Source organism: Sinocyclocheilus rhinocerous, unplaced genomic scaffold (genome assembly GCF_001515625.1).
Source record: "Sinocyclocheilus rhinocerous isolate Xijiao unplaced genomic scaffold, SAMN03320098_v1.1 scaffold975, whole genome shotgun sequence".
In the NCBI taxonomy this organism is placed as follows: Eukaryota; Metazoa; Chordata; class Actinopteri; order Cypriniformes; family Cyprinidae; genus Sinocyclocheilus; species Sinocyclocheilus rhinocerous.
In genome coordinates this window covers 866788-882329 of record NW_015628726.1, presented here as the reverse complement: position 1 = coordinate 882329, position 15542 = coordinate 866788, and the positions used below count along the sequence as shown (strand labels likewise).

Genomic DNA, 15542 nt, shown 5'->3' with positions numbered 1-15542 from the left:
AATCATCCAAATGACAGCATTTTTTCTTATTTAATTTTAAGCCATATGACATTTTATTAAAGCAGTAGTTCACAAAATAAAAAAAAGTCAATATTTTGTCATTATTTACATCATTTTGTTCCCTTTTCTTTCTGTGAAGCATGAATGGGAAATGTGCATGTCACTCTTTTTTTAATGCAGTGACACCACGTGTCAAACTCTGGTCTTGAAGGGCCACTCTCCTGCAGAGTTTAGCTCCAACCAGCTCCTAAACACCTGCCTGGAAGTTTCTAGTAATCCTGAAGACCTTGATTAACTGGTTCAGGTGTTTAATTAGGGTTGGAGCTAAACTCTGCAGTTGATTAGAAATCAAGGCATAAACAACACTAACATGTGCTAGCCCAGAGGATTCAAACTCAGTTCCTGGAGGGCCACAGCCAATAAAACAACTCCAGCCCCCCAAAAACGTGAGCTTAACTTATGTAAGACAGATGTGGAGACCAGCCCTTTTCATTCTCATTACAGATGTGGAGGATACTCTCCAAATTATGCTTTATGATATCTAAGAACAGTATCGAAAGTCTGAAATACAGTTTTAAACCTAAACTGCTTCTCTCATTATAAATGTGCACTGGAAACAGGTGCGACAAATAGTAATAGTAATAGTAAACGGTAATTAAAAATAGACTGAGGTGAGAAAATGAGACAGCAATATATCTAAAAGAAAGAAAGTGTCTCTAAAAACAAATGAGCGCCATGTGCATATCTCTAACTCGTGTTTTGTGAGGGATAGCGTTTGCGCTCCTCGCGCTTTTACGCACAGATCGCGTGCTTAGATCCTGTGCGCCGCAGGTTCTAGAAAGAGAAGGATGAGGTTCAACCCCAAAACTATAGAATTTTAGACTTATGATTTAACGGGGGAGTTTTGGACTGCCCTCGGTCTCCACCAATGGAAATATGGGCAGGGTTCAACACCCATTTTGCGGGGTTCTGTATAAAGCCTGTCTATGAACCGACTTAATCATTCTATGCACAAATTTAACTATTTATCTCATCCCCAGCCATTGGAGCGTGATTTTTATAATAAGCAACTTAATAAGGTATTTATGTTACATTATAAGTTCTGCATGTTGCTTATAAAGCAAGGGTTTTTATTCATTTAGTGTCTAAAATAAAAATCTTTATTGTGGCATATATGTTTTGCATATTTTTTTAGACAACATAAAAATTCATATTTTAGAATAGATATAAGAATAGATATCAGAATATTGTCTATTTGGCGACGGTTAGACAATATTAAAATTCTACAGTCATATATTAATCTGATTATTTAGGCTACTATTTTTTGTATGTGATGTAATTTATTTGCCTGCACTTTTTTATATATGCATTGCATTGCGGTGTTTGTCTTATTTAGTCAGTATAATTTTCGCCGTGCAAACGGCCAACTTTCTTAAAGACGTTTTGAATAAAATTCTAAAAGCTGTCACATACTGATTCTAATGGGCAGCGCTCATATTGTTTCTATGGTTACCTCCTCAGCTGGTCATTTGTTCGATCGAGTCTGTTTACCGCAATGTAGGCCTAATTTAACTTTTGTGGATATAGAAACAATGTTTGAAAATGTACACAATACTGTATGTAAACACTATTAAAATGTTTACTTATTTGTCAATAAATAAAACTCCGTTTTTGACGTCGGTCTAAAACCCATAGCCAAAACGTTAATCTGCGTTAAGTATTCGTCAACATATTTTACTCTACCAATGTCAACTTTTTCATTCCTTAGACATCATCTCTTTCAATAGTGCCCCAGACCAAAAAAAAGTCTTTTGTGGTGAAAATGAACGGAGCGCAGAACAATGGCATGAACGGGAACGGTGTGCATCATGTGAGTGTGCGGGCTCATGTGAGTGTGAACCCGGCCAAACTGAAGAGCCACAGGCAGAGATGGAATGTTAGACCCTCAGAGATGTCCAAAAAAACACTCAACCCCATCCGAGCCATAGTGGACGGGATGAAACTCACTCCCAACCCCGAGAAACCCATGATTGCTCTATCCATTGGTAAGTTATAGATCAAATACTTACATGCAAATAACTCCATAAAATGTAATGATCAAATATTTGTAACTTATATAATCAGCTGGGCTATAATTAAACACTTAAACCTTACAACCTTTTTTTTGTTATATGGCAGGAGTTTAGTTTTATATTTAGTTTTATATATTTGTCAAATGTAAGATATTTAGTTATATAGACAGCAATTGAAAAACTGTTTGTGTATTATAGCTGTAACCAGGTGTTATTAGTTTGTCATTATAATTTTTTATTTTTGTCTCATTCAACTTAAGTGTAGTGAATATTCTTTTTGCTAAATGGTTAAATGTAAATGTCTGTTTTGGGCTTAATTTTCCACTAGGTGACCCTACTGTGTTTGGGAACTTGCCAACAGATGACACCGTTTTACAGGCAATGAAGGAGGCCATAGACTCACACAAATACAATGGCTATGCTCCCTCAGTAGGTAAGACTTACACATTCACTTTCTGCTTAATTAAAAATGTAATGCTGAAATTTTATTAAAAAAAAGAATTGTTGCATTTGGTAGACAATGATTAAATAGTCCCACCTTGCTTTTGCATTCTGATAAACTGTGTATGATTTGCTCTTCATGAAAATAATCAGCATTTTAATAACATTAGGTTACCAAAAGAGCAGAGAAGCTGTTTCAAACTTTTACAGCTGTCCAGAAGCTCCACTGGAAGGAAAAGTATGTCAAATCCATCATTTGTCATTTTTCATATAATGCTTTTGTAAGCTGATGAAGTTTTTTTATATTGTTATTATTATTTTTTTTAATCTGTAGGATGTGATCTTAACCAGTGGCTGTAGCCAGGCTATAGAGCTGGCCATCAGTGTGTTGTGTAACCCAGGAGACAATATCTTAGTCCCACGTCCTGGATTCTCCCTCTATAAGACACTTGCAGTGTCTATGGGCATCCAAGTCAAGCACTACAATCTGCTGGTGAGTAAATCACACTGATAGCATGAGTGTGTAAATCAAACAAAGTCCATCACATCAGCTTAGCTTGGGGTCAGAAAACAAAAAAGAAAAGCAAAATGTGGGGACGGTTTGTGGAGTGGATGGGGAAAATTGCTGTGTCATTCCTATATGGTCCAGATCTGGGACTGATAAATAAAAACAACCATATACACGCACATGCAAATAACACAGAAAGATATAGCTCAATAATACCATTGTTTTTCTGTAGGCTTTAATATATACCGTATAAATAAATGATAAGTGTTATAGCTCCAAACACAACTGAGATAGGAATAATTTTATTTGCAGACATTAAACAATATAAGGATGCCTTTCAACTGAATTTAATATAGGGTTAATCTTCTTTAGCACTTATATAATCCCTTTTTCCAGTTCTACAATAACTCTTGACTGTGTCATGCCTAAAATGAGTTTCTTTTAACTCCAGTTGATCTTTTGATCCTTTAGCCGGAGAAGTCCTGGGAGATTGATCTTCAGCACCTGGAGAGTCTGATCGATGACAAAACAGCCTGTCTGATTGTCAACAACCCATCCAATCCGTGCGGTTCTGTGTTCACCAAAGATCACCAGCATAAGATTCTTGCAGGTGAATGTTTAGTCAAACAATATATCAGGAATGTTTATCCCCGGAAATTCCAGGATATTAATCTGATAATATTCTATGTGATCTAGTGGCATCAAGAAACTGTATCCCAATCCTTGCTGATGAGATCTACGGAGACATGGTGAGCGCACACTATGAATGCGGGAACACTTAAGAACTGTTTATTTTCCAAGCTCTGTTTACTTTCAACCAACTTTAATGAGGTACTCAAAGGTCAAGGAGACCACAGGTCTTCTCACAGTGGTCTTTTACAGAGTTCACACTCTACGCTCACCTACATAACCCCGGTTAAAGGACTTGATTGAGTCTAGTTTATCTGTAAGACAATTTTCGACCATAGCAACTTTTTTTACACTCCAAAAATTAGAGGCTCTTTATAGGCATCTATGGTTCTATGAAGAACTGTTAACATCCATGGAACATTTGGGTTTTTATAGTGGAAATAAGGTTCTTCAGATTATTACAATGTACTTCACACTTAGAAAAATTGGTTCTTTTAAGAACTGTTCACTCAAAGGTTCTTTGAGGAACCCAAAATGGTTCTTCTATGGCATAGCTGTGAAAAAAACCCTTTGGAATTGCATTAAAGTGTACTGCAGTTGTAAGGGAGCATCCTCCTGTTGGGTGGTGTGCGTTTCCCTGGCTCAGCTCAGCCTCGTTTAGCAGTGGAAACTACATAAGCACTGAAGGGATTAGAGTTGTGTGTGGTGACAGCATTCTGGGCTTTAGGTCATGAAGGACAGTGAAGATAGAGGAGGGGGCAATGGGTCCACAACTCTGGACAGTAGTGGCCAAGAGAGAACTTTTGTATTGTGCAAAATGGTGGTTTTTCAACTTAATACGGTTGACGGTCTGAGGTGTTTGTAACTCAATAAATCAGAAAATTCTAAAATGTAACTAATACACTGTTATCTTTACAATCATCTACATACTGTTATCTTTACAATCATAAAAGCAGCCTTGGTGAGCTTTTTTTGAAAAACATCAAAAACTCTTACTGTCTCCAAACTTTTGATAAAATATCATCCCTCTTGCATTTTATCTTTAGTTTTGCATTTAATCTTTATTTTAAAGATTATTTCTTGATATATTATATTTTATTATATTATATTTCAAGTATGTTTCAAGAACAATATAGCGATTTTCAGTGTTGTAATGAGTGGGCTGAGTGTATCTGTTGTTCTGCAGGTATTCCCGGGCTGTGATTTTCAGCCTTTGGCACCTGAGGGGGCAATGGGTCCACAACTCTGGACAGTAGTGGCCAAGAGAGAACTTTTGTATTGTGCAAAATGGTGGTTTTTCAACTTAATACGGTTGACGGTCTGAGGTGTTTGTAACTCAATAAATCAGAAAATTCTAAAATGTAACTAATACACTGTTATCTTTACAATCATCTACATACTGTTATCTTTACAATCATAAAAGCAGCCTTGGTGAGCTTTTTTTGAAAAACATCAAAAACTCTTACTGTCTCCAAACTTTTGATAAAATATCATCCCTCTTGCATTTTATCTTTAGTTTTGCATTTAATCTTTATTTTAAAGATTATTTCTTGATATATTATATTTTATTATATTATATTTCAAGTATGTTTCAAGAACAATATAGCGATTTTCAGTGTTGTAATGAGTGGGCTGAGTGTATCTGTTGTTCTGCAGGTATTCCCGGGCTGTGATTTTCAGCCTTTGGCACCTCTCAGCAGTGACGTGCCCATCCTGTCCTGTGGTGGTCTTGCCAAGTGCTGGTTGGTTCCTGGCTGGAGAATGGGCTGGATCCTCATTCATGATCATAATGACATATTTGGAACCGGAGTAAGTATTAGCCTCTCACCTGTAGAAGAAAATGAAATACACACACACACACACACAAAACATATCAATAACGCTAATATTCACTCTAGATTCGAGAGGGTCTTGTAAAACTAAGCCAGCGCATTTTGGGACCCTGTACTGTGGTTCAGGGTGCATTAGAAAGCATTTTGAATGACACGCCACCCGAGTTCTATCAAGGCACCATCAGTTTCCTAAAGGTAAGAGGAGAGGAACTTTAGAGAGAAAAGCTTTTAGATTCAACATCTGACTATGACAATGATACAATTTTTATGTTCCTCTTCAGTCAAACTCAGAGATATGTTTCTCAGAGTTGTCAACTGTTCCTGGGCTGAATCCAGTGATGCCAACAGGAGCCATGTACATTATGGTAAGTGAAATTTTGAGTATTATAAGATAAGAGTGGTTGAAAATGATGCATCATTGTTTATAAACGTAATTAAACTAAAGGCGTAGTTTAACCAAAAGTTACAATTTTGTCATCATTTACTCTCCTTTATTGTTATCCAACTCCAAAATGACAAGTATATATATAGCCTATATATATCTTCCTTCTTCTAGCCATCAGTTGTTGATTGGACGGAGGCAGATCTGAGCTTGCAGTCAACTGTAGGAAAGGGGCAGGGCTTAAGTGAACTAAATTATTGGAATAGGCATACATCACCAGATTTTTTTTTTATTAAAAAGTATAAGGTAAAAAAAAAAAAAGGAACATATGCATGAATAAATTATTCCCAATAAGATCAATAATATGCATTTAGAAAATAAATAGGATGAATTTTCATTTCATGCTAGATTGAGTTGAACCTGTTGACTGGCGCAGTTTGATTCATAAACAAATCATGCAGACTCGTTTTTTGAACTGGATCAAATGATTCAATGAAAAGATCAGACTCAAGATGATTTATTTTTCTGCATTTTTATTTATACTTAAATGGTGCTTTTTGAAAGGACATGAGTGTGAGCAAATAATGTCAGAATTTTTGGGTGAACTATCTCTTTAAATGGCCTGATTGACACTTAATCATACTTGGCACATTTGCACATCAGGATGTCCATATTAAGGAGTGAGCATGTTTGCAAAAAGTGCAAAGTTGCAAGTTATGCAGAGGGTAAATGTATTTTATGCTGGCTCATCCTCAGGTGGGGATCGAGATGGAACACTTCCCAGATTTCCAGAATGATGTGGAGTTCACTGAACGGCTGGTCACTGAGCAATCTGTGTTCTGTTTGCCCGCTACGGTGAATTATTCATCTTACCTTATTCTGTTACAGTGCATTTGACCTATTATTTGTCACAAAGATTGGTTGTATCCATTCTGATACCTAAGTTGTTTCTTTCTGTAGGCATTTGAATATCCAGACTTCTTCCGAATTGTGGTAACAGTCCCGGAGGAGATGATGATTGAGGCATGCATTCGGATCAGAGAATTCTGTGCACGTCACTATCGACCTCGGAGCCAAGACAGCCACGATTTGGACCAGTGAAAGAAACAGACAGAGAAAGAAAGCTCAAAGGAGGAAATGAAAGGTCAAAGGGCAGAGCAAAGTGGTGTATGAAGCTGAAGAATGAATTAAAGCGTTATAAGAGAGGACACAGTTATGTGCATTACATTTGACATGCTTTCCCTTTCAGGAAACCCACAGTTCTATGAAAACATCATATTTATATTTTTATATGTACTATGGCTAGTATTATATAGGGAAGGGATGGGAGGGTAGGTGTTTTTTTTTTATGAATATGCAATTTTTTTCATTATTGTAAAATATTGTAGTCTTTTTTTTTCTACACTGTAACATACATTGTGGCAAGTTTGGGCAGCCTTGTTACCAAACCATAAAGCCATTTGATGTGTAACCTGCATGATGTGAAGTATTTTTCCTATATGTGACGTCTTAGGAATGTAATATTTTGTAGTGCACGTGTTTAATTTGCATGTTCAACCACTTGGCACATAGGCTATATGACATCTAATGTTTTTTAGATTTTTGTTTTCAGTTGTTACACCTCAAAATTATTTAAATAAAATTGTATCTCAATATGTGACCAAAGTTTATTATTAATATTAATATTATTATTATTATTATTATGTTGGATCGTAGGCTCTTTCCCGCCCTCGCGCACACAATAAACACATAATAAGAGATGTCGTTTCAGCTTGCAAGAGTTAAGGGAAGTTATTTTGAATAAGGTTACGAGGGATAAATCATTTATAATAAATGGGTCATTCTACAGAAACGTCCACTTTTGGTATGGCAAGATGTCTTCAAATGTATTTCTTTTTTTAACATTTAAACTTAGACCGCATTATTAGATTGCCTTTTGACTTTATGAATACACATAAATGACAGCTTAATGATTTTTTATATTTTTTTGTATATTTATTTAAAGATCGCATGTACCCTTTTTTTGTCACTGGTGTTACCTTACTTCTTTGGCAATTTTAAAGGTTTTTATGAAATATTATTTCTTATATAATTAATAATAAAAAAGATAATGCCACATTGATAGCTCAGGAAGGTGTAATTGTTCAAATAACATGTTGTTTCATTTTAAAATATAAAAATATTGTAACCCTAATGTGTATTTCAATTGTAATATTTCTGTAAAGTCTAGGGACAGAAAAGTGGACGTTTCTGTAGAATGACCCAAATACTGAAATATTCCATAAAAATAGGGGAGGGAAATGGTTTTCTCTGACAATCCGATCGATTGATTAAAACTGTTCCATTTACACTTAGTCACAAAATTAGTCTAAATCCTATCTAACCTTGTTTTATTCCTGGGTAAATATCATGTTAATACATGCAAATGGGAAAAAAATGTAAGCCGTCATTTAATAGTTCTATGTGAGTTTGTAAAATTTCAGAGCGTCGTATTTTGAGTAAAAACGTACGTTTTTGGATGTCCCCTGTCTTGTGTTATACAATCTGTGATTAAAATAACAACAACAACAATTATTATTATTTAAAAAAAATACATAAAAACATATATAAATTCTATATATTCTTTCACCTGTTCTTTTCACGATCGGATGCTATTCGATCAAATAAAATGCATGAAGTTGCATAAAGTGATTCAGCCTTTTGTGTCACTCTGCTGCCATCTAGTGTTTGATGCATAAATTACACAATACAAAGAGGGTTGGCAAATCTTTGCTCTTTTCATACCTTTCTATACTTTGTTAAAAGATAATTAAAGGTCAGAGCTCAAAACTTACATTTATTCTTAACATTTTAGTTTAGCTCAATCAGCTTTGAGGATACTTCCTGATTTGCACACACACTTCTTGGGGAAGTAACACAGGGTCACATGAGCTCTAAGGTCACATTGACAACTGTGCCAACAGAATGTAGTTTCAGGAAACATACATACGGGAACAATAGTGGTAAATGATCTGCAGCCACATACACATACTCACAGACACACTCCTTGTCAAGTTCAATGATTAACTGCAAAGATAAAGAGAAGGCAGGTCTGCTTAGACTGCAAAGAGGAAGATTTGAGCTAGAAATATAGAGGCATAGGAAAACGACAGGAAAGACAAGTCAATCCACTTAGCTGCTACTCATTTTACATTGCACAAATCTTTCTTACATGGAGGAGAGCGCTGAACAACCTAGGAAGATTGAACTAAATGATGGCACATACATGCCACTACTGGGACTTGGAACATGGAAGCCAGAGGTAGTAGCATTACATCTCTACAATGGCCTCATACTAACTAAAAAAGCTGGACAGTTTTAACATTTAGATTTACTTGAATAGAGGTATGGGGAACTGTAGGGGCTAGTTGTCACATTGGGAAGTTGTATGGAGAACTAAAGTCCGAAGTTTCATTGCACAAATGCTAGCGGTGATTTTGTATGTTAGTTTCAATGATTGTAATAATAATAGGCTATCTGATAACAGGTTTCTATTGTGACAACTTGCCCCACATAGTAGCCCCAATACATACACTAAACAAAATGAAAACAGAAAATAAAATCTAATTGAATATATTAACAAAAACTATAATAGCATCTCAATTATACTAAAATAACACACTGATATATTATAAATTAATTGCTCTGGTTTCCCTATGTCTTTTTGACTGAGTCTTAATTTTTAAGACTTGACCATGTCAAGGACAGTGATCTTGTCATCTTTAAAAGTGTAATAATGTCATAACCTTATGCAACAGAAACTAGCAATGCTTTAATCTTTTACTACATGATGAACAGTCCACTTGCTCAGATATGTGTCAGAGGGCAGTTGAGGCAGCGATCGCTGCTGGATATCGGCATATAGACACAGCCTACAGCTACCAGGTTGAGGAAGAGGTGGGGAAGGCCATCCAGTCCATGATACTGCAGAGCATCATCAGACGCCAAGACATGTTCATAGTCAGTAAAGTGAGTTCAAGTTATGTTGGCGCTCTAAGATTAAATCAATGTGTGCTCATTTAAAAGGAGCAAATCATCATGCAATAATGATGCTTCTCTTTTCCAGCTGTGGTGTACCCATCATGCCCCTGAAGACATTCCTGTTTGTTTGAATAAATCTCTGAATGACCTTCAGCTTGACTACCTGGACCTATACTTAGTGCACTTTCCAGTAGGTCTGAAGGTAATACAAGAAAACAAAAATTATTTTGATAAATAATTATTTTAAATGAAAATTATTAGAATTATAAATACAATTATTAGATTTTTAAAATTATTTATAAATGTATATTTATATTTACATGTATTTATAAATATATTATTTCCAAAAATTATTAAAATTATTATATTACATACACACACACACACACATACAGTATATATATATATATAAGAATTTTCTTATATACACATACGTGTGTGTGTGTATATATATATATATATATATATATATAGTACTTTACTACTACTACTATAATACTACTAATTATAATTAACAATTATAATAAGAATTGCATTTATTATTATTAGTAGTAGTAGTAGTATTTTAACCCAGTTATATAAAAAGTATAATATGTAATTTAAAGTGGTATTTAAGTGCCCAAATACTTTTCTACTATAAATAAATATTAGTATCAACATAATATTTATCAGTAGTCTCCTAAACATAGTTTGCTGGAGAGTTCAGTATTGACACAGTTATCAAAAGCTTTTATGTAGCCTCTGCATCAGTTACTATTTTTAATCTGCAAAATTATTCGTAGATCAAATTCAAGTATACTAATTGTTTGCTACTTTACAATAACTTACAGAAAATGGGTGATGAGCTTTTCCCAGAAAAGGATGGAAAGATTTTTACAACTGACATAGACTATGTCGATGTGTGGAAGGTAATGCTAACCACTAACATTAATAATAACAAAATGATGTCTTCAAGGTCTTTAGAGTGTGCTGCCATCTGTTTCAGGGAATGGAAGCTCTGAAAGCCACAGGAAAGGTGAAAAGTATCGGTGTGTCCAACTTCACAATCGAGCAACTGGAGAGATTGCTATCCGTGGCCAAAATCCCACCTGCGGTTAATCAGGTGCATAAACTGGGAATGTCATATTACCATGATTAGATTTGACATCTGACAAGGTGTAGATCAAATTAGGTTTGAGTAACCTATGAGAGAAATATTTATCTCATAATATTAGCATGAGAAATATTGTTAATAGTTATTTGTATATCTGCAGGTGGAGCTCCATCCTTACTTTGTTCAGTCTGATCTGATTGAGTATTGTAAGTCCAAAAACATTGCTTTAACAGCCTACAGTCCATTTGGCTCACCTGGAAGACCTTCAGAATAGTAAGTTCAAGGTCCTTTTCAACTAGAATCAGCTCTTAATCTTATCAAAGCAATGAGAAGGTGGGGAATGAAAGATGAGTTCACCAAAACATTTCTCAAAGAGTATAACCTAAACATCACATGCTATTTTGTACAATTCTTCTACTTCCATTTCCTTGCCTCTGCAGTCAAAGAGGAGAAACGGATCCCATGCTGTTACTGCAGGATCCTGTTGTTGGGGATATCGCCAAAAAGCACAGACGGACCCCTGCACAGGTCACTTTTCTCAGTATTGTGCATCATTTACTTTGCTCATTTCGGGTTTTAATGTGTCATTTGATTGGTCCGCAGGTTCTGTTGCGGTATCACGTTCAGCAGGACATTGTTGTGATTCCGAAAAGCATGAAAGCCCACCACATTTTGGAGAACACCAAGGTAAACTTCTGAATATTCCATATATATTTCAATATTACATGTGACCCTGGACCACAAAACCAGTCTTAAGTCTCTTAAGTCGCCAAAAATACATTGAATGGTTCAAAATGATTGATTTTTCTTTTATGCCAAAAATCATTAGGACATTAAGTAAAGGTCATGTTCCATGAAGATATTTTGTAAATTTCCTACTGTAAATATATCAAAACTTAATTTTTGAGTAGTAATATGCATGGCTAAGAACTTCATTTGGACAACTTTAAAGGCGATTTTTTTCAATATTTGGATTTTTTTGCATCCTCAGATTCCAGATTTTCAAATAGTTGTATCTCGGCCAACTATTGTCTCAATTTTGAAAAATTGACCCTTATGAATGGTTTTGTGCTCCAGGGTCACATATAGTATTTTTTTCTCCTAATGATGTCAGCTGTTATCTTGTGGTTTCATCCTGGTATATTCAAAAGCAAAATATTAAATGGATAGCTTACCCAAAAGTGAAAATTCTGTCATCATTTACTCACCCTCCACTTGTTCCAAAGCTGTATGAGTTTCTTTCTTCTGATGAACACAAAATAATATAATTTGAAGAATGTTGGGAACCAAACAGTTGACAGTAGCCATTGACTTCCACTGTAATTTTTTTCCATACTATGGAAGTCAGAGGTTACCGTCAAATGTTTTGAGTAAATCAAGACAGAATCTTCATTTTTGGGTGAACTATCCCTTTAATTGACAAACAGTAGGCCTAATACACATTTTCCTGTCACATTTTGATCAAGATGAGAATTTCTTTTAGATACTGTAACTACTAACTACTTATTTGTCTGGGTGCAGATCTTTGATTTCACTCTGGATGAAGAGGATATGAATGCTCTCAGGTCTCTGAATCGAGGCTGGAAGGCCTGCATCATAAAACAGTAAGAGTATATTACTAAATCGTTTGTAAAACAGCATGAAATATGCAACAATACACACTTCAAACAGTAGATGCTACATTGTTGTTACATGATATTAACAGTGTTACATGTTTATAGTTTATTATTAATATTTTGACTTTATGTATAAACGTCTTAACTTGTGACAGACCAACCATGAGAAATCAAGAAGGAGATATTAAAATGCAGCGGATATTCCTTGCAATCCATTTGGAAATGGAAGGTCTTATTAAATGCATTGCATTGTGGGATACAATATGGCATGCATGCCGCATTTTGGCAAATGTAGTATATAATGAGGGTATTTTGTTCATAATGTGAACAGTATACTAACTACATACTGCTAGCAGTTAACTGGATGGTGTTGTTGCTCCTCAGATTGGAATCGCATCCCTTCTACCCCTTCAAGTGAAATGCTGTTAGCCTTGGATGACCAAGAACCCACCTAGGAAAAAAATGACCAAGCACTTCTGGAGGCTAGAGCAAATAAGACACTTTTTCGATTGTTAGGTTCAGGCATTCATATGTGTATAGCTAAACTGAGACATTTTAAGGCACTGGAAAAAAAAATATATTTTTGAGAAACGCTAACAGATGTCATTATTGTAACTTCATTTGGTTAAAATAAAGCATTAAGGCATACACTACTGTTCAAAGGTTTTGAGGCGGTAAGATTTTCTATTCTTTTTGAAAGAAGTCTCTTATGATCACCAAGGCTTCATTTATTTGATCAAAAATACAGTAATATTGTGAAATATTATTACAATTTAAAAGAACTGTTTTCTAATAGAATATATTTGGAAATGTAATTTATTCTTGTGATGGCAAAGCTGATTCTTCAGCAGCCATAACTGCACTCTTCAGTGTCTCATGATCCTTTAGAAATCATTCAATCAATATGCCATTTCGGTGCTCAAGAAACATTTTTATTAATTTAATTTTATTAGTTTAATATGTTTTTGTGGAATTTGCATTTATTTTTAAATAGAATTATTTTGTATATGTCTATGTAAATGTCTTTACTGACACTTCTGATGAATTTAATGTCTATGCTAAATAAAAGTATTAATTTTATTTCAATAATAACCTTACTGGCCCCAAATGTTTGAATGGTATTGTAATTTACAAAATCAAAATTGAAACACAAAACACTGCAAAAACTCATGTAAAATGGTTACTTCAGAATGTTTTAATTGTTACTCAGAAGAAGCACTAAGCCACCAGGACATCTTCGAAAACTCCAAAAACGTTTGTAACAAAAACTACAATATTAATTTGTGCTTTTCACCTTCAATTCATAGTCTAACATCTCACAGTATCTCCTGCTGACCTCTTTTCAAAAGGATCTGAGAAGCAGCCAATGGCATTAGGCTTATGACAACCTATATTCAGAAAGTCAATTTTCTCATCATAGAAGTGTACTTCAGATCCCCGGACAATCACCGGTGTTGCTCTTGGCTGGAATTCTGTTTGTCTCTCTCTGTGTGTCCTGATGTATGACCCTCTATACTATTGGTTTGCTGCGGTCTGACAAGGCACACACACGCTGAGGCTCCAGCAATGTGCTTTGGTAGATTTGGACCTAAGACCCACTGGCCCTCGTCTGGAACAAACACTTGAGTGCCCTGAGAAAAGTCCATGGCCTCCCAGGTGTACCCTCCCAATACGTAGATCTTTCCATCCAAGACCTCCACCCCTGCCTCACTGTTAGGGTACCTGAGAGGGGCTATCTTGGTCCACTGATCAGTCTGCGGGTCAAAGGCTTCCACCCCCAATATGTCAAAACGCTCCATGCTGTCCTCATGGTCATCACTGCCCCCGATGACATAGATCCTGTCATCCAGAGACGCCATAGAGTGCCAGCCTCGAGCCAAGATCATGGCCTGTCGCTCTGTCCACATGTCCGCAGTTTTGGGGTCATAACTTAGCATGTCACGTCTGTAAGGGCCGATCTGGTAATCATGGCCCCCTGAGATGTAAACAATGCCCTTGTGAATAGTGCCTGCATGACCATATGTGAATCTATGAAAGAAGAAAATATTTTAGTTATAATAAGTTTTAATAACAATATATATATATAAATATAAAAGTTGTGCTGTTGAATATATTTGAAAATCGGAATACATTTTTATCAGGACTCTTTGATGAATAGAAAATTCAAAAGAACAGAATTTTTTGAAACATACATGCCTTCACTGTCACTTGACCAATTTAACACACTCTTGCTGAATAAAACTACTAATTTTCTTCAAAAAAATAAAACTTAATGACCCCAAACGTATGAACAGTAGTGTACAAAGAGGATTCAAAATAAATATCCACATAAACTGGTGCAACCTTTCAAAAAAAATGTTCAAAAACAAATAACAAACCTGGGCAATCCTGCAACGTAGGTCCAGTAGTCCTCAGCAGGATGGTACACTTCTACAGAAGACAAAGCACCACTATCATTGCGTCCCCCAACAGCTATAAGACAGTCTCCCATGGTTCCCAGATAGAAATCCACACGCCGCTGGTTCATAGGGGCACCCTGAATATCAACAGATCACTTTCAAACACCAGCACAATTCTCTGCTTCACTCATGCTTAGGAATACTAACATAATTACAAATAAAAATTAAAACTTTTACAAAATTTAAAACCAAGACTTAATTATACAAATTTTATATTTAATCTATCCACATGATCTTGAGTTTGGATGCAGATAAAATGCTAATAAACTAAACCAAACTAAAATATTTAGTTGCACCAAAAATGATCAGATGCAACCATTTAGTCTGGAGCCCTGCTATTAAACTATATATTTTAGTATCATTAAGATTATATATATATATATACAGGGTTGGGGAGTAACTAGTTACATGTAACGGAATTACGTAATTTAATTACAAAATAAAAGTAATTGTAATCAGTTACAGTTACTGAGAAAAAATGTGTAATTA

General features: G+C 35.3%; 3 protein-coding genes across 8 annotated transcripts in view; 2 read left to right on the top strand and 1 right to left on the bottom strand.

Moving 5' to 3' along the window:
* The first annotated feature begins 985 nt into the window (after window positions 1-985).
* Window positions 986-7518, top strand: tat (tyrosine aminotransferase). 2 transcript variants are annotated; one of them, XM_016550155.1, is made up of 12 exons: window positions 986-1079; window positions 1769-2045; window positions 2401-2505; window positions 2684-2751; window positions 2848-3006; window positions 3493-3631; window positions 3718-3770; window positions 5308-5460; window positions 5550-5678; window positions 5765-5848; window positions 6622-6720; window positions 6826-7518. In XM_016550155.1, the coding sequence occupies exons 1-12, from the start codon at window positions 987-989 to the stop codon at window positions 6964-6966; spliced, it is 1500 nt and encodes a 499-aa protein (XP_016405641.1). In that variant the 5' UTR covers window position 986; the 3' UTR covers window positions 6967-7518. The 2 variants fall into 2 exon arrangements, with proteins under 2 accessions (XP_016405641.1, XP_016405642.1); XM_016550156.1 differs by having other exon boundaries at window positions 1005-1079; window positions 1796-2045.
* A 1436-nt stretch (window positions 7519-8954) lies between these two features.
* On the top strand, window positions 8955-13309 carry LOC107738396 (aldose reductase-like). 2 transcript variants are annotated; one of them, XM_016550153.1, is made up of 11 exons: window positions 8955-9166; window positions 9703-9873; window positions 9971-10087; window positions 10716-10793; window positions 10871-10987; window positions 11139-11251; window positions 11419-11506; window positions 11582-11665; window positions 12500-12582; window positions 12750-12823; window positions 12979-13309. In XM_016550153.1, exons 1-11 carry the CDS (start codon window positions 9077-9079, stop codon window positions 13047-13049), a joined length of 1086 nt encoding a protein of 361 aa, XP_016405639.1. In that variant the 5' UTR covers window positions 8955-9076; the 3' UTR covers window positions 13050-13309. The 2 variants fall into 2 exon arrangements, with proteins under 2 accessions (XP_016405639.1, XP_016405640.1); XM_016550154.1 differs by lacking the exon at window positions 12750-12823.
* Window positions 13310-13752: 443 nt separating this feature from the next.
* The window catches only part of LOC107738395 (kelch-like protein 36), a 6753-nt gene continuing 4963 nt past the window's right edge, over window positions 13753-15542 (bottom strand). For all 4 annotated transcript variants that reach the window (XM_016550149.1, XM_016550150.1, XM_016550152.1 and 1 more), the window contains exons 4-5: window positions 14973-15130; window positions 13753-14622 (exon numbers count right to left, since the gene is read on the bottom strand). In XM_016550149.1, coding sequence (XP_016405635.1) covers window positions 14040-14622; window positions 14973-15130 — 741 coding nt within the window. In that variant the 3' untranslated portion in view covers window positions 13753-14039. The remainder of the gene's footprint in view (window positions 14623-14972; window positions 15131-15542) is intronic.

Bases quoted from the DNA above. Each gene is read 5' to 3' on its own strand.
- LOC107738396 (XM_016550153.1), top strand. From the start codon at position 9,077: ATGGAGGAGAGCGCTGAACAACCTAGGAAGATTGAACTAAATGATGGC. The intron at 9,874-9,970 runs GTGAGTTCAAGT...TCTCTTTTCCAG, and splicing joins ACATGTTCATAGTCAGTAAA to CTGTGGTGTACCCATCATGC. The intron at 12,583-12,749 runs GTAAGAGTATAT...AACTTGTGACAG, and splicing joins AAGGCCTGCATCATAAAACA to ACCAACCATGAGAAATCAAG.
- tat (XM_016550155.1), top strand. From the start codon at position 987: ATGAACCGACTTAATCATTCTATGCACAAATTTAACTATTTATCTCAT. The intron at 1,080-1,768 runs GTATTTATGTTA...TTCATTCCTTAG, and splicing joins ATAATAAGCAACTTAATAAG to ACATCATCTCTTTCAATAGT. The intron at 3,771-5,307 runs GTGAGCGCACAC...GTTGTTCTGCAG, and splicing joins ATGAGATCTACGGAGACATG to GTATTCCCGGGCTGTGATTT.